Source organism: Cetorhinus maximus, chromosome 21 (assembly GCF_964194155.1).
Source record: "Cetorhinus maximus chromosome 21, sCetMax3.hap1.1, whole genome shotgun sequence".
NCBI lineage: Eukaryota > Metazoa > Chordata > Chondrichthyes > Lamniformes > Cetorhinidae > Cetorhinus > Cetorhinus maximus.
Window position 1 is genome coordinate 71005459 of NC_135899.1, and position 18574 is coordinate 71024032.

Genomic DNA, 18574 nt, shown 5'->3' on the forward strand with positions numbered 1-18574 from the left:
TCCGCAGTATTTTGCTTTTATCTTAAGAGCAGCGAATATTTCGCCTGTGAATTCACCAGCTTAAAATCCTTGCCTGAGCTGCCAGCATTTTCTGCTGATAATAATTGGTCGAACAGCAAACTTTTAGAAAGAAACATTACATGACATTTTTAAAAAAAACTTTATTTGAATTTTACACTGAGATCTGACAAGTTTCCAACTTGTTCTTTTTAGCTCTTGGTACTGGTCTCCCTGCCTTTCAAAACTACGATGATCGCCCATCTCCTCAAAAACAACCCCATCCTCCCGTTCTGCAGGATCAGCGTTTGCCTTGTTGGGCTCCTAGGTGCCACTAGGCAACCACACTATAGGTGACAGGTCCTTACACATACAATCACGAAAAGCTACGTAGGAAGTAGGTAATATAAAATTAGTTGATAAAACGCAAGAGTAAACATTACTTCATTCCACTCCCACTTTGCCCTATAGGACTCCAGAAACAGGCACTTAGCAACACAGTATCAGCAAATATGAAGTGGAAGTCTGTCCCCAGAATCCATGCTTAAAGTTCAGGCAGAATCCAAGCCCCTGTCCCACTCTCTGCCACTGGGACCAAGTGCCTATGATTCTCCTTTAAATATTAGAGGCATAATGGGTTTTTTTGTGTAAACAATATAAAGATAAGACCTATTTCATATGACAGTGAACCTGTAGATCTGGCAACAGAGGTATGTTTTTTGTAAACAATATGAAGACTGGGCCTTTCTCGTTTTGGCAAATGAACCTGCAGAAAAAATCCTTTTGTCTGTGACATCTTTTGATTATCTGCTCCTATCACGGCTTGCTTATCTCCACAATCACCACACCCTCAACTTCTCTCTTCCCCCCCCACCCCCCCACCTTAAACCAATTTATATTTCTCCTTTCTCCTAACTATGCTTCAGTTCTGCCGAAGGGCCATGAAGGCTCGAAACGTTAACTGATTTCTTCTCCGCCGATGCTGCCAGACCTGCTGAGTTTTTCCAGGTAATTCTGTTTTTGTTTTGAAAAATTAAATAAGCCTCCTGACTGTGCTTCTTGCCGTGATGCCAATCAGGAAGCAGAAAGTGCTGGAAGTACCCAGTAGGTCTGCGGAGAAAGAAACAGGGTTAAGGTTCTGAATCAAATTTGAATCTTCTTCTGAACCAGGATCCACAATATGTCACTTTTATTTTAATGTGTCCCGTAGACCATAGGTACCTTTCACTGGATTCACTCGAGCCTCATGACTGTCTCAGGGCCCTGTCGACTTGCAGAGGTTTCACTGCCAATCTGTCGATGTAAACCAGCACCATATCATATAACCTCCCCCCCGCCCATCTCTCTCTCTCCAAAGTCCTTGAGCCTCCCAAGTCCATAACCATATCTTTCCTGCAGGTGCAGGGAGGTGAGATGTGGAGCTGCAGTGTCGCTGGCAGAGAGAGGGGGCGCTAGCGGCTCCCCAGCACCTGCCCGGGGCCGGGGGACGGGGGGCGGGGACTCGCTCTCGGCCGCTCAGCCCAGTTTCCAGGGAACACACTGCCGGCTGTCGTGGCTCCACCATCTCTAATGCAATACGTTCCCCCGCAGAATATTCTGCCCCACCCGACCCACTTCATACCCCAGCATTTCGGCTATGTGATCCTGGTATTTATCTACAGCTGGGTCATGCTGGCCTATCTGGCATTGAAAGTGGGCATTGCCAGGAAGAAATACAATGTCAAGGTAAGGGGGAAAAGGAGAAAATCCCTCCACAATCAGCACAGGCCTCCCTCCTCTCAATCACAAGCTTTATACCCTGATTATTATACTGCGGACTCTAACCAGCTGACAGTTTCCGCATTCCTGACCATCGTCTCTAGGTTAAGCCGTGTTATACCATTCTCTCCTGAGGCCTTTATTTTTTTCAATGAACTCTTCCAGGTGAGTTATTTCACAAGGTTCTGATTTAAGGAACCTGTGGATTTTCTAATAGTCCCACATTGAATTTGAAAGGTGACTAAAGGCATTTTTTTTGCTTCAGGGCCCCTGACTGCATTTCCAATGTTAGAACAAATTGAAACATATAAGATTCTTAGGGGGCTTGACAGGGTAGATGCCACTCTAACCTGTCTCTCTCTCTCTGAACTGACTGCACTCCGTTCTCTCAGGTCCAACCCTGACATTGTCATCAAACCTGCTGACAAGGGTGGTGCTGTCGTTGTCTGGCGCACTGACCTCTACCTCGCAGAGGCTGAGCATCAACTCGCAGACACTTCCTCCTACCTCCCCCTGGACCATGACCCACCACTGAACATCAAGCCATTGTTTCCAGGACTGTCACTGACCTCATCTCCTCTGGAGATCTTCCTTCCACAGCTTCCAACCTCATAGTCTCCCAACCTCGGACGGCCCACTTCTACCTCCTACCCAAAATCCACAAACAGGACTGTTCCGGCAGACCGATCGTGTCAGCCTGTTCCTGTCCCACAGAACTCATTTCTTGCTATCTTGACTCCATTCTCTCTTCCCTTCCCACCTACATCCGTGATTCCTCTGACACCCTACATCATATCAACAATTTCCAGTTGCCTGGCCCCGACTGCCTCCTCTTCACAATGGGCTTTCAATCCCTCTCCACCTCCATCCCCCACCGGGATGGTCTAAAGGCTCTCCGCTTCTTCCTCGAACAGAGGCCCGAACAATCCCCATCCACCACTACTCTCCGTCTGGCTGAACTTGTTTTCTCACTGAACAATTTCCCCTTAAACTCCTCTCACTTCCTTCTATTAAAAGGTGTGGCTTTGGGTATCCGCATGGGCCCCAGTTATGCCTGTCTCTTTATGGGGTATGTGGAACATTCCTTGTTCCAGTCCTACTCCGGCACCTTCCCACAACTTTCTCCAGTACATCGATGATTGCTTCGGTGCTGCTTCATGCTCTCGTCTGGACCTGGAAAAATTTATTAATTTTGCTTCCAATTTCTACCCCTCCATCATTTTCACATGGTCCATCTCTGACACTTCCTTTCCCTTCCTTGACCTCTCTGTCTCTTTTTCTGGTGATAGACTGTCCACCAATATTCATTACAAGCCCTACCGACTCCCACAGCTACCTAGACTACAGCTCCTCACACCCCGCTTCCTGTAAGGACTCCATCCCATTCTCTCAGTTCCTTCGCCTCCGTCGCATCTGTTCTGATGATGCCACTTTCAAAAACAGTTCCTCTGACATGTCCTCCTTCTTCCTTAACCGAGGTTTTCCACCCACAGTGATTGACAGGGCCCTCAACTGTGTCCGGCCCATCTCCCGCGCATCTACCCTCACACCTTCCTCTCCCTCCCAGAACCATGATAGGGTCCCCCTTGATCTCACTTATCACCCCACTAGCCTCTGCATTCAAAGGATCATCCTCCGCCATTTCCGCCAACTCCAGCATGATGCCACCACCAAACACATCTAGTGGCTAGTGAGATAATTGATGCATTGGTTTTAATTTTCCAAAATTCCCTAGATTCAGGAAAGGTTCCATTAGATAGGAAAATTGCAAATATAACTCCTTTATTCAAAAAGGGAGACAGAAAGCAGGAAACTACAGGCCAGTTAGCCTAATATCTGTCATAGGGAAAATATTAGAAGCTATGATTAAAGATGTTATAGCAGGGCACTTAGAAAAATTCAAGGCAATCAGGCAGAGTCAACATGGTTTTGTGAAAGGGAAATCATGTTTAACCAATTTATTGGAGTTCTTTGAAGAGGTCATGTGCTATGGATAAAGGGGAACCAGTGGATGTACTGTACTTAAATTTCCAGAAGGCATTTGATAAGGTGCCACATCAAATGTTATTGTGGAAAAGAAAAGCTCATGATGGAGGGGGTAACATTGGCATGGATAGAAGATTGGCTAGCTAACAGGAAACAAAGAGTAGCCATAAATGGGTCTTTTTCTGGTTGGCAGGATGTGACGAGTGGTGTGCCCTAGGGATCAGTGCTGCACCTCAACTTTTTACAATTTATATAAATGATGTGGGTGAAAGAATGGCTACTAAATTTGCTGATGACACAAAGATAGGTAGAAAAGTAAATTGTGAAGAGGACATATGGAGGCTACAAAGTGACAGATATGTTAAGTGAGTGGGCAAAGATCTGGCAAATGAAGTATAATGTGGGCAAATGTGAAATTGTTCATTTTGGCAGGAAGAATAAAAAAGAAGCTTATTATCTAAATGGTGAGAGATTACAGATCTCTGAGATTCAGAGGGATCTGGGTGTCCTAGTGCATGAATCACAAAAGGCTAGTACGCAAGTACAGCAAGTAATTAGGAAAGCTAATAGAATGTTATCATCTATTGTGAGGGGAATGATTACAAAAGTAGGGCGGTTATGTTTCAGTTATACAGGGCACTGGTAAGACCACATCTGGAATATTGTGTACAGTATTGGTCTCCATATTTAAGGAAAGATGTAAATGCGTTAAAAGCAGTTTAGAGAAGGTTTACTAGACTAATACCAGGAATGGGCGGGTTGTCTCTTGAGGAAAGGTTGGACAGGTTAGGCTTGTATCCACTGGAATTTAGAAGAGTAAGAGGCAACTTGATTGAAACCTTTAAGATCCTGAGGAGTCTTGATAGGGTGGATGCGGAGATGATTTTCCTCTTGTGGGAGAATCTAAAACTAGGGGTCACTGTTTAAAAATAAAGGGTTGCTTATTTAAAACAGAGATGAGAATTTTTTTCTCTGAGGGTCTTGAGTCTTTGGAACTCCCTTTCTCAAAGGCAGTGGGTGCAGAGTCTTTGAATGTTTTTAAGACAGAACTAGATAGATTCTTGATTAACAAGGGGGTGAAAGGTTATCAGGGGTAGGCAGGAATGTGGGGTTGAGGTTACAATCAGATCAGCCATGATCTTATTAAATGGCAGAGCAGGCTCAAGGAGCCAAATGGTCTACTCCTGCTCCCAATTCGTATGTACCTCTTGCCCAAAACCATAAATCTGTCTCTTAGTTCTTGTAGCATCAGCTAATGGGAATAGATTTTTTTGTCTGCCTTATAAAAAGCTGTCACAGTTTTGTACAGTACACCTTTATCAGATCTCGCTTCAATCAGTTACAGCCATAAAAAAAAAACTTAATGGAAAACACGTTGGTAAACCTATTTTTTTTGGCAAAATACATATACGGTTGATAATTTCAAAATAATTTATAAAAATATTACTGGTGTTTCATTGGAACATAATCACTGTTCAGGTGAGGGTCAGTGGGAGAGGATTGGAATCCTGTTAGCCAAATATCATTCAGAACAAGGAACTTAGGTGAACAGGAAAATTAAGATGAAGAAACCTATTCCCTGATTGTCACAAACACTTGATTGGATAATTGTTGATAGCAAGGCAACTAACTGACTAGGAAACAATCCATAATCAGCTACTTGTGTCTTGTAGATAGTGGACAAGCTTTGGAGAGTAAAGAAGTGTTACTTGCCACCGATAAAACAGCTTTTGATCTCTTCTTGTAGACACAGTATTTATATGGTTGGTTTAGTTTTATTTCTGGTCAATGGTGACCTCCAGGATCTTAATGGTGGGAGATTCAGCAGTGGTAATGCCGTTGGATGTCAAAAAAAGTGGTTAAACTCTCTTTTGTTGGAAATGGTCATTGCCTGGCACTGCAAGTTCCCCTCCAAACCACACCATGCAGACTTGGAACTATATAGCTGTTTCTTCACTGCCTTTGGGTCAAAAACCTGGAACCCTTCTTAACACTGTGGATGGGCCTACACCACAGCGGTTCAAGAAAGCATCTCATTGCTACCTTCTCAAGAACAATTAGGGGATGGGCATTAAATTCTGGCTTTGCCAGTAGCACTCACATCTCAGGAACCAATATTTTTAAAAATGCCACTTGCCACTTAACAGCCTATGCCTCAATGTTGACCAGGTCTTGCTGCACATGAGCACAAATTACTTCATTATCTGAGAAACTCTTTCGAGTTATCAACAGTCACAGATTGCAACTCTTTCGAGTACAATCACAGTTCTTGGTTTTCGGGAGTGGGACATGAACCCACAACCCTCTGATTCAAAGGCGAGGGTGCTATGAACTGAGCCACAGCTGACACCTCTCATTATCTGAGAAGTTGCAAATGGAACTGAATGCTGCAATAATCACAAACATCTCCATACTTAACCTTATGATGAAGAGAAGGTCATTGATGAATCAGCTGAAGATGGTTGGGCTTAGGACACTGTCCTGGGGAACTTCTGCAGTAATATCCTGGGACTGAGATGTTTGACTTCCAACAACTGCCTTCGTGCTGGTATGACTTCAGCCCGTAGAGAATTTTCCCTAATTCCCACTGACTTCAATTTTATGAAAACTCCTGAATGCTACACTCAGTCAAATGGTGCCTTGATGCCAAGGGCAGTCAATCTCTCCTTACCTTTGGAATTCAGTTCTTTTGTCCATGTTTGGATCCAGGCTGTGAGGGGGTCTCGAGGCGTGTGATCCTGGCAGAACCCAAAACTGAATGTCGGTAAGCAGGTGATTGGTAAGTGCTACTTGATAGCACTGTTGATGATACCTTCCATCATTTCAGATGATCGAGAGTAGACTTATAGGGCAGCAAATGATCAGATTTGTTCCGTTTTTTGGGAACAGGACATACTTGGGCAATTTTCCACTTTGTTAGGTAGATGCCAGTGTTGTAGCTCTACTGGAACAACTTTGCTAGAGGCACAGCTAGTCCTGGAGCAGAAATCTTCAGCAGTACAGCCGGTATGTTGTTGGGACCCATAGCCTTTGCTGTAGCCAAAGCACGCAGCCGTTTCTTGATATCATGTAGAATGAATCAAAGTAACTGAAGATTACCATTTGAGATGGTGGGGACCTCAGCAGGAGGCTGAGATGGATTATCCACTCAGCACTTCGGGCTGAAGATGATTGCAAATGGTTCAACCTTGTCTTTTGCACTCGTGCTGGGCTCTGCCATCATTGAGGATGGGTAAGTTCATGAAGCCTCCTGCTAGCTGATTAATTGTTCACCACCATTCATGATTAGGTGTGGCAAGGCTGCAGAGATCTGATCTGATCCATTGGTTGTGGGATAGCTTATCTCTGTCCATAGCACACTGCTTCCACTGTCTAGCATGCATGCAATTCTGCATTGCAGCTTCACCAGGTCGATACCTAATTTTTAGACACGCCTGGTGCTGCACCTTGCTTGCTCTCCTATGCTCCTCACTGAACCAGGATTGATCTACAGGCTTGATGGTAATGGTAAATTAAGGGTATGTAGAGCCATAACAGATTGCAGTGGTATACAATTCTGCTGATGGCCCACAGCATCTCATGTATGTCCAGATTTTAGCTGCTAGGTTTGTTCTGGATCTATCCCAAGTAGCACAGTGGTATTGCCACACGACGTAATGAAGTAAGAATTTAGTTTAGAAAGTGTATATGCCACCATATTTCTTCAGCCTTTGCATGGAATGTTAGTCTAATCTCAATGTACAATGTGTTCCAAAGTGACAATGCCAAATAATGTGAAAGCCCCATCAGGAGACTAAGTGGCAATGTGAAAAATTCTTGCAAAATTTCAGTAATGGTGTGAAATAATTAGGTAAATCAGAACACATGTCAAAATACCATTTCAGTTGTGAATTGATGATCTGCAATCTCTGTACGTTGAAATTAATTGCGAGTAGCATAATTAGTAGCTAATATGCAATTTGGACTGTTTTTAAAGCCAACACATTTTTGACAGTTTCCAACATGTGTTTTTTTATAAAGTAACATAGTCCGTGGTCATTTTGAAGCAAAAGGAAAATTTGTAATTTCTTTAAAATGTCTGTGGAATCTGTATGCTTTTAATAATGTTTGAAAATGGCATTTTTAGGAGTTTGCACCAATTGTAATTTTCTTGTAAAAGAAATACTGGTCCATGTGATCTGGCGACCCCTGACATGGAAGCAGTACAAACAGGAAGGAAGTTAAAAAAAAGAGGCTATGTGGCTGACAGACACAAAGGAGAGCTACAAGCAGAGGAGTTGGAGGTTGAAGGTTCAGTCGCAGACACAAAGAGAAAGCAGGCGGAGACAGAAAGAGGAACAGAGAGAGTCCTTGTGAGAAGAGTAAATCACTCTCAAGAAGAGGTTAGTTTTGTTTTGGCAGAAAAGGAGACAGGAGCTCTTGGAGGACTGTGCAAGCAGCAAAAATCTGGAATGCTATGTGAATAGCTTAGGGACCTTAAGAGCTGGGTGTTTGACCAAAGGTGGCCATACTCTGAGCAGGGTGTTATCGATTGGTTGGTTGAAAAGGAACTCTGGAAAGCTACAGCATCTGGACTGTTGTGACCCAGGAGAGAGGGTTTGTAGAAGTGTGTCTTCTGTTGTCAGATGGGACTTCTAACCTACCAAGTGAAGAAAGAGCAGTATATTGTAGAACCATGTAGCTTTGTAGTGCCACAATTGTGCAAGGAGTGATGCAAATGCTTGTGTTGCATAAGATGTATCTTTGTTGTATTGACTATTTGAAGTGAAATTTACCTTTTTATTTGAAGTATAATTTCCCTGTTAATTCATGTTTAATTTACATTTGGTTCAGATTCATGTTAAAGTAAAAGTTGCAAGAAGTGAAATCTTGTTGGTAATGTTTTCGCGGGTCATTCAGTAAATTTGGTTGTTTTGGCTTACGGTTCCCCCATTGAGATCATAACAATAGGAGTTGTTAATTTAAGGATTGAGGAAAAGTTTTAGTTGAAAAATTTCTTAATTTAGTCTTTGATTGGTGAATTGGAAAATTATATTGGGCCATAACTTCTGATCCAATGCAGTAAAAGCGCGGGGACATTAATGCACAGCATTAGTTCATGAGCTGTGCAATATAATTTTAAGCATTAGTGGAAAGCTTAGATCTGTTTAGCTGAATGAAGAATTTTTTTGGATTAATTTCGCATTGACTGTTGTTAACATTGGATTTTTGAAGCTGAAACATTCACAAAGTTCTGGAATTGGGTCATACAATCATTCATTTGCTTTGTAATAATGCATTGTATTTCATTTCAGTATCCAAACATGTACAGTGAAAAGGACCCAATATTCAATTGCATCCAACGAGCACATCTAAACACACTGGAGATATATCCTCAGTGGCTGATCTTCCAACTGATAGCTGGAGCTGTCTATCCGGTAAAAATGATGAAATGGCATTGTAGCTCAAAAAATATTTTGCCATGAATTATGTGCTATCTTTTTCCATGCTGCCTCTTAGCCAGTAAGACAACTAGCTCCATGTTAGTGAAAGTATGATAATTCTTCAGCTTTTATCCAAAGGACTGTAAAATTCACGAGTTCATAACTAACACTGTCTTGTTTCAACAAAGAACTACATTAAAAAATACAAAATTGAACTTGATTTCTGTGTGCAATTATGCCAAAAATTGATTCTTCAACAAACTGTTACCTGATTGATGTTAACTTCAGTTGATCCTTGTGTTCACTGTCACTCAGCTCAGCATGCCTTATCTTCACAGAGGGGAATATTGCTACAGTAGTGACTTATTTTTTTCCCTCAGAACTAACTAACATGAACACTGTGTCCCACAGACAGTGGACAAGTCTGAACGTGCACTGTCTTGTCCTTCTGCTGAAAAAAACTGACAGCGTAGGGGTAAAATTGAGACGGTTGACATAATTAATTACACTATTAACATTCTTTGGGTAAAGAGGTTTCTCTTTAATTCCCTTTTGGATTTATTAGTGACTCTTATATTTGTGAATATACAAATTAAAAAGAACAAAAAAAAACTATAATTTGTATGATATTGTATTGCATCTTAGAAACATCTCAACATGCTTTACATACTTTGAAGTGCAGTGACTTTTGGTATAAACTGAGCAGCCATTTTCTGCACAAGAAGAAAGTATTAATTTTAGACATGCACATGAAGCCTAGTCTGCTAAGTATTTTCAATTGATTTTTATCACTTAGTGATATCCTTCATTAGTGCGAGGAGAGTGCAAGAGGAGGACCCTGGGACAGGCAGTCAGCAGCACCTGGAGGAGAGTGTGAGAGGAGGGCCCTGGGACAGGCAGTCAGCAGCACCTAGAAGATCTAGCATCTAGTCTATTCTCAAGTAGGAGTAAGGGTAAAATAAAAGCAAGGGTTCATACCCTATTTAGTTAAGATATGCCAGGGGAACTCAGTCCCATTATTTGCACATCCTGTGCTATGTGCGAAACCCTATACGCTCCTGGTGGTCTGGATGACCACGTGTGCAGGAGATGCCTCCAGCTGGACCAACTCGAGCTCCGGGTTTTGGTGTATAGCGCATTTCAGAATGCTGTCACCCCACAGCTTAAGGAAGTGCAAGCAGAGAGGGAATGGGTGACCACCAGACAGAAGGGGACCAGGCAGGTAGTGAGTGAATCGCCGAGTGCATCTCACTCACAAACCGTTTTGCGGCCTTGGAAAACGGTGAGAGTGATGGTTCCTCTGTGGAGACCAACCAGAGCAAAGGCCATGGCACTGTGGGTGGTCCAGCTGCTCAGGGAAGGGAGGAAGAAGTGTGGAAGGGTAATAGTGGTAGTGGATTTGTCAGTGAGGGGAGTAGACAGGCACTTCTGCGGCCATGGACGTGACTCCAGGATGGTATGTTGCCTTTTGGGTGCCAGGGTCAAGGATGTTATGGAATGACTACAGGGCATTCTGAAGGGGGAGGGTGAACAACCAGAGGTCGTGGTCCATGTTGGGACCGATGACATAGGAAGAAAGAGAAGTGAGGTCCTGCAAGCAGACTTTAGGGAGTTAGGTAGGAAATTGAAAAGCGGGTCTTCAAAGGTAGTAATCTCCGGATACAAGGATAGAGCAGATGAATGTGTGGCTGGAGAGGTGCTGCAGGAGGGAGGGCTTTAGGTTCCTGGGGTATTGGGACCATTTCTGGGGGAGGTGGGACCTGTACAAGTTGGACAGGTTACATCTGAATAGGAATGGGACCAACATCCTCAGAGGGAGGTTTGCTAACGTTGTTGGGACAGATTTAAACTAAATTGGCAAGGGGATGGGATCCTGAAAAGTAGTTCAGAGGGGAGAGAAGCTGAGATGGAATTAGAAGTGAAAACACTGGTAAGTGAGTCTGGAAGGCAGAGGAAACATAGGCTAGATAAGAAAGAAGTGAGTTTAGCAAGGCTAACTGGAATATATTTTAATGCATGGAGCCTGAGGAATAAGACAGACGAGCTGAGGGCACAGATAGGCATGTGGGAGTATGATATCATAGCTATGACTGAGACATGGCTAAAAGGGCAGTATTGGCAACTCAACATTTCTGGTTATAGGGTATTCAGATGAGAAAGAAAGGGGGATAAAAGAGGAGGGGGGGTTCGCAATATTAATCAAGGAATCAATTATAGCAATGAGGAGAGATGATATCTTGGAAGGATCATCAAATGGAAGCCATGGGTAGAAGTAAAAAACACAAAAGGGGCAAACACGCTGTTGGGTGTGTACTGTAGGCCCCCAAACATTGGGGAGAGATAGAGGATCAAATATGTAGTCAAGTTTCAGAGAAATGTAAGAATAATAGAGCAGTAATAGTAGAGTATTTTAACTACCCAAATATTAACTGGGAAAGTTTTAGTGTGCAAGGTAGGGAGGGAGCAAAATTAAGTTGCATCCAGAAGTTTTTTAGCCAGTACATAGAAAGCCCAAGGGAGGGGGCAGTTCTGGACCTAATATTCAGAAATGAGCCTGGGCAGGTGGAAGACGTATCAGATGGGGAGCATTTTGGAGATAGTGACCATAACTCAGTTAGATTTAGGATAGTTATGGAAAAGGATAAGGTTGGGCTGAGAATAATAGTTCTAAACTGGGGAAAGGCTAATGTTACTGAGATGAGATACAAGAGTACAGAGCAAATATGTTCCAGTAAAGACAAAGGGGGGGAACCCAAGTCCAGAGAACCCTGGATATTAAGGGACATAAAGGTTAGGATAAAGAGAAACTTATGGCAGATAAGAGGTTGAGGGGGGGACATGACTGAAGTATATAAAATTATGAGGGGCATAGATCGGGTAGACAGGAAGGAACTTTTCCCCTTGGTGAAGGGATCAATAACCTGGGGGCATAGATTTAAGGTAAGGGGCAGGAGGTTTAGAGGGGATATGAGGAAGAATTTTTTCACCCAGAGGGGGAACCATGGTGGGAATCTGGAACTTACTGCCTGAAAGGATGGTGGAGGCAGAAACCCTCATAACATTTAAGAAGAATTTGGATGTGCACTTGTGATGCCATGGCATACAAGGCTATGAACCTAGTGCTGGAAAATGGGATTAGAATACTTAGGTACTTGTTTGACCGGCGCAGACTCGATGGGCTGAAGGGCCTTTTTCCTGTGCTGTAGACCTCTATGAGATACTGAGGGCTCAATACGGCAGGGTCCTTAGAGCAGTATAAAAAGTGCAGAGGGGAACTTAAAAAGGAAATTAGGAAAACTAAGTGCTTGAGAAAGCATTGGTGGGTAGAATAAAGAAAAACCCAAAGGGGTTTTTTAAATATATAAAGAGCAAGAGAATAATTAGGGAAAGAGTAGGGCCAATTAGGGACCATTGAGGTAATGTGTATGTGGACCCAGAAGACGTGGGTGCAGTCCCTAATGAATACTTTGCGTAGGTCTTCACAATGGAAAAGGACGACACAGGTATAGACATCAGGGTGGAGGACTGTGAAATATTAGAGGAAATTAACATAGAGGGAGAGGAGGTACTAGCGGGTTTAGTGGCCTTAAAAGTGGATAAATCCGCATTCAGGGAGGCAAGGAAAGAGATACAAGAGGCTCTGGCAGTAATTTTGAAATCCTCTCTGGCCACAGGTGAGATGCCAGAGGACTGTTAACATTGTCCCATTATTAAAAAAGGGATAGACCAGGAAACTACAGGCCAGTCACTCTAACCTCGATGGTGAGGAAGTTACTAGAAAGAATTCCGGGGAACAGAATATATCTGCACTTGGAGAGACACGGATTAATCAGGGTTAGTCAGCATGGATTTGTTAAAGGGAGGTCGTGTTTGACGAATTTGATCAAATTTTTTGAGGTAACCAGGAATGTTGATGAGGGTAATGCATTTGATGTCATCTACATGGACTAGGGAATAAATAGAGCCAATTAGGGACCATGGAGGTAATGTGTGTGTGGACCCAGAAGATGTGGGGGTGCAGTCCTCAATGAATATTTTGCATCTATCTTCATAATGGAAAATTTTGATATGCCTTTTGATAAGGTCCCTCATGTCAGACTGGTCAAGAAAATAAGAGCCCATGGGATCCAAGGCAAAGTGGCGCATTGGATCCAAAATTGGCTGAGAGGCAGGAAGCAGAAGGTGACGGTAGAGGGATGTTTCTGTGACTGGAAGTCTGTTTCCAGTGGGGTTCCGCAGGGCTCGGAGCTGGGGCCCTTGCTGTTTGTGATGTACGTAAATGATTTGGACTTAAATGTAGGGGATATGATCAAGTTCACGGATGACACAAAAATTGGTAGGGTGGTAAATAATGAGGAGGATAGCCATAAACTTCAGGAGGATATCAATGGACTAGTCAGGTGGGCAGAGCAGTGGCAAATGGAATTCAACCCATAAGTGTGAGGTAATGCACTTGGGAAGGGCTAACAAGGGATTACACTATGAATGGCAGAACCCTGGAAAGAACTAAAGAGTGGAGGATCTACAGATCCCTGAAGGTAGCAGGGCAGGTAGATAAGGTGGTTAAGAAAGCATATGGGATACTTGCCTTTATTAGCCAAGGCATAGAATACAAGAGCAGGGAGGTTATGCTGGAACTGTATAAAATGCTGATTAGGCCACAACTGAAGTACTGTGTGCAGTCCTGGTCACCACATTATAGGAAGGATGTGATTGCACTGGAGAGGGTACAGAGGAAATTTACCAGGATGCTGCCTGGACTGGAGGGTCTGAGCTATGAGGAAAGATTGGATAGGCTGGGGTTTTTCCTTGGAGCAACAAAGGTTGAGAGGTGATCTGATAGAAGTGTATAAGACTATGAAGGGAAAATAGAGTGGATAGGATGGCACTTTTTCCATTAGTAGAGGGGTCAATAACCAGGGGGCATAGGTTTAAGATAAGAGGTAGAAGGCTAAGAGGGGAGTTAAGGAGAAATTTTTTCAGCCAGAGGGTGGTGGGAGTGTAGAGCTCACTGCCTGAAAGGGTGGTTGAGTCACAAACTCTCGTAACATTTAAGAAGTATTTGGATATTCACTTGCGTTGCCATGGCCTCCAGGGCTATGGGCCAAGGGCTGGAAAATTGATTAGTATAGTCAGATCTTTGTCGACTGGCATGGACACAGTGGGCCGAATGGCATCCTTCTGTGCTGTAGACATCTATGAGTCATTGTGGCTTCTTAACGTTTGTTTATATTGCACACGGTGTTATAATGAAGTAATCTAATTTACTTGATATTTCACAGATCACTGCTTCGGTTCTTGGTATTATCTGGGTAACCAGCCGATTTACATATGCATGGGGATATTACTCAGGAGGTACATAGTATTCAAATTTTTTTTTTTAAACACACATTTAGTTTTTCTTCTAAAGTATGAGATAAATGTGTTCAATGTTAGTTTAAAGTACCATATGTACCACTATTGATTGAATGTACACTCATTTCTGTATACCACTCTGGAATTCCCTCCATAAATCACTGTGCTCCTCAATTTTCCCCCTTGAGGATCCTCCTTAAAACCTACTTCTTTGACAAAGCTTTTTGTCACGTCTCGGTTTTTTTTGATTACAGCTTTTCAAAGTGCCTTCAGTCTTTTTTGTTAACTACATTACATAAAGCAAGTTGTCTTTTCCACCATTACTTGCATTTTCTGTATGAGTTTCATATTTGCTGCATTTGCAGTCTTATTCCTTTCTCGATGTTTGTTTATTCTCACATTTGCTATATGGCCTGTTATTTTCACACCTTACTCTTTATACATTCCTACCTTTGCATCATGTCAGACAATCTTTTATATTAGAGCCTTAAGCAGCTTACAGATCATTTAATCAGTTAATTCCCTCTCTCCAGTTGGTGTATTTGTTGATTCTCTTTTTCCAATCTTACCAAAATGTCCACTTATCATACTTTCTAATGATACATCAGAAAAGTCATAACCAATTTAATTTATTTTCAGATGTTGGCTGACTGGTTGTGTATTTCAAGCACTTTGTTTTTGTGCTTTTTTTTCTACTCAAATGTCAGTTTTCCCTCTCTTGCTCTCCCAGCTTGATTTTCTCATCTCGCCTAGACCCGTTTTTTTTTCTCCCTCTGCCCCCTAAACATTCACCAAACTTTGCTGAAGTCTTTTGAGTCCTTCCACCCTCTTCAAATAGTGAGGGGTCTATGAAGTTCACTGGACCATATTATATCATCTGATGAAACTCCTACTTCCATGTGGATCAAAATTTATACATGATAGTTTTATACAGTACATTGAAATTGTTTGAAAAAAAATAGGTCCACATAGTCTTAGCTATCTCAATTAAACCATGTTTTGTTTCAGCTGAATCAAAGTACATAATCTATGTTACCTCTGCTTCTTTACAGTGCCAGAGAAAAGAATGAATGGTTCGTATGGATATATTGGTCTACTGGGAGTCATTTTTCTGTCTATAGTTGTCGCTTTTAAAACCCTCCTTTCAACGGGATAAACAAAGCCATTATACCTTCTACCACAATGATAGATGTAGGAAAATAACTGTGACTGACTGCTTAGCAATAGTTCTGGTATTATACATATTCAGCCATTTTGAAACGAGCATCATCTTAGCACTTCCTGCTATTTGTTTGATTATCAGCCATTCTCTTCAATATGTTAAGCATTCCATTTTGATTAGGTTTTGTGGGACAAAACATTTTCTATTCCATTTAACATAAATGATGCATTGCAAATTATATTTAAAAAGTTGTGTTTTATAAACTGGATAATTATAGATAAATCCTAGCAGAAAAATCACATTCCAATTTTAAAAAAAAATAATTGGGCAACTGGCTGTTACATCCTCTGCTGTAAATGTAGAATTACTCTGTACTCCAGTTAAGGAATTATAATTCTTGGTAGCTTAAATTGAATATAACAAAATGTAACTTTTTCCCCTTAGATTTGTGTTATTTCCAGTCCTAGGGATACTCAATATTTCAAGCTGTTTTCAATTTGACTTCTTAGCATCAGCATGCATTATGATGTCTTGAAATTAAATCAGTTGAAAGTTAATAAACAGATAATGCTAAAGTGTAGATCAGGCTGATGAACACCTGGAAGAGAAAGATAGGTTAACAGGGGGGGAAATTCAACAGAATATTTGCATAACTTTGATAATTACCTCAAACACTGAGCATTTCTTTCAAATATTCATTGAACTGCACATTTCCAGCATCCGTTTTTAAAATCAGATTTTTCAGAAACTATTAAAAGTTGTCAGTTTAAATTCTATTCAGCTAATTAAATAATGATGCCTCAAGGTATAATTTTGTCTTGCTTAGATTTCTATGGAAATCTTAATGTAACCAAATTATCAGGATCCTATGATAATTAGTTTTGACAGTTTGTTTTGGGTGGGGGGGCTTGACGTAGCTTCATATATTTGGCTACACTATTTCCAATTAAATTATTTTGAAAACAACGTTTTAGGTTATTTTCTTACCGTAAGATTTGGGAAAGACCAATGCCTTTATCCACAAAAGGAAAGTGGTCACTTGGTAAGAAACTTTTCAGTATAGTTCAATCCATCTATAGACAGCATCAAGCCACTTCAATTCACATTATGGGCTGATTAAGAATCAAATAGTAGAAGTTCTCTCATACTGCAACAACATTGGCAGGTAAAACTCAGACTGATTATTTTTAACTACATACAGTACATAGTTACCAAGTTAAAAGACAAAATGATGAGAATCTGCAACTTTGGTTTAAAAAAAAAAGCACTGCATTTTGTACTTTAATCTGCCCTCTGCACAAACTAATTGGTAATACAGTTATGCTAGAGATGTTAATTGTCCAAGTTTATGAAAATGAAGCTTACCCTTTGTAAATTATATTTTATATTCTAACATAGGATATAAGTGGGGAATGGCAGCTTTATTCCACGAGAAGGGATTTACATGGGCCAGAAATGTACAATTCCTGCTATTAAAATGACACACCAAGTTTCAGGTCCAAAACACCAGCTTCATTACATCCTTTATAAGGCAGCAAAAGAAACCAAATCTGTCCAAAGTATGATATTTATTACAGATTTTAAAAACTTATTTGCACCACTAAATAAAGGATTGCAAAAAAATGCAACAAAACAAGTTCTGTTCAACATCAGTGCACTTTCAAGTTAAGATTTTCAGCTGGTTGGTTCAGCTACCCAAAACTATCATAGAGAAAGAAATAAGTTCCATATACAATTTAATCCAATATGTTATGGCTCATAGCTTTTGTACAGTCAGATGGGTCAACCACAGCAGTGGGCTTTGGGATCTCTTAATAAATATAAAAGATTCAGACCGTCAAAAAAACAAGGATTTCCAAATATCCACTCGCTTTCTAGCCAAGGAATGACATGTGGCACTGGAAGGTTAGAAACCAAATGGACAATTAGAAAGCCAAAATGCCTTTTAAATGTCAAATACAATGGAGTAATATGCCTTATAGCCAGAAAAATGTTACAGAAGACGTCTGTGTTTTCTGTAAAATCTAGAGGAAGCCAGAATATCAGTGAACCACCCTCTCGAAACTGAACATTACCCACTTCCAAGTGTAAATCGAGATTTCAGAGAGTACATCAGTCGGAATCACTGATGGCTAGGCAGAAATTCGCTCACGTTAACCAAGACTGGCCGCAAGTAAGGAAGATGGCGGCTAACATGCGACTTGCTGCAATTTGTTAACAAAAGACAATTACAAATCTGATCTTCAAAAGGCGACTCCGTCCTCCGACTGCCTTTGCTTCAGGGGAATATGAAAAGCTGCACTGAGTAAACCTCCCTCCTTAAGTCACCGTTTATCTTCCCGAGCGAACCAATCCGGGTCTGGAAGGAACCATCATGGGCCGATGAGGCCCCATCATCGGCCCCGGCATCATGGGCATGGGGCCGCCGATCGGCGGTCTCATCCCGGGGCCGACCAGCATCATCCCGGGGGGCGCCGGGCCCATCATCGGCATCATGGGCGGCCCTCCCATCGGGGGCCCCGGCAGGATGGCGGGCCGCGGCGGCGGCACGCCGACATTGCCGGGCGGCGGCGGGATGGCGGCCCCGGCGGGAGGCGGACCAGCCGGCGCCGGGAAAGGAGCGGTGGGCGGGATCTTCCCCTGGCGGAAAGCGGCGGTGGTCTTATCGATGAGGCTCTGGGCCTGCTCCTCCATCCATTTCTGATAATAGTCTTTGACGTTCTCTTTGTGCTTGCGGCCCTCGCAGTGGGTTTTGCGGACAGACGGGGAGTCGTGTGTCAGGTAAGTGTCGCAGTAATCGCAATAATACTTCGGCATCTTGTCAACTGGGCGGCGGGGCTGTGCGCATGCGCCGCTTGCTCGCCCGCCAGGCCCTGATATACCCGAGCGCGTC

The 18574-nt window shown here is 42.3% G+C and overlaps 2 protein-coding genes across 2 annotated transcripts; one reads left to right on the plus strand and one right to left on the minus strand.

Annotated features, from left to right (window-relative positions):
• The first annotated feature begins 1491 nt into the window (after positions 1-1491).
• On the plus strand, positions 1492-16640 carry mgst3b (microsomal glutathione S-transferase 3b). Its single transcript, XM_078567116.1, has 4 exons — positions 1492-1722; positions 9036-9158; positions 14447-14519; positions 15572-16640. The coding sequence occupies exons 1-4, from the start codon at positions 1567-1569 to the stop codon at positions 15673-15675; spliced, it is 456 nt and encodes a 151-aa protein (XP_078423242.1). The 5' UTR covers positions 1492-1566; the 3' UTR covers positions 15676-16640.
• Positions 16641-17230: 590 nt separating this feature from the next.
• Positions 17231-18549, minus strand: snrpc (small nuclear ribonucleoprotein polypeptide C). The gene has a single exon (XM_078567115.1). The coding sequence runs from the start codon at positions 18496-18498 to the stop codon at positions 18013-18015; it is 486 nt and encodes a 161-aa protein (XP_078423241.1). The 5' UTR covers positions 18499-18549; the 3' UTR covers positions 17231-18012.
• Between the last annotated feature and the right edge of the window lie 25 nt (positions 18550-18574).

Excerpts from the sequence above, each read along its gene's own strand:
- mgst3b (XM_078567116.1), top strand. The coding sequence starts at position 1,567 with ATGCAATACGTTCCCCCGCAGAATATTCTGCCCCACCCGACCCACTTC. Across the intron at positions 1,723-9,035 it reads GGAAGAAATACAATGTCAAG|TATCCAAACATGTACAGTGA; the intron begins GTAAGGGGGAAA and ends ATTTCATTTCAG. Across the intron at positions 9,159-14,446 it reads TAGCTGGAGCTGTCTATCCG|ATCACTGCTTCGGTTCTTGG; the intron begins GTAAAAATGATG and ends GATATTTCACAG.
- snrpc (XM_078567115.1), bottom strand. The coding sequence starts at position 18,498 with ATGCCGAAGTATTATTGCGATTACTGCGACACTTACCTGACACACGAC.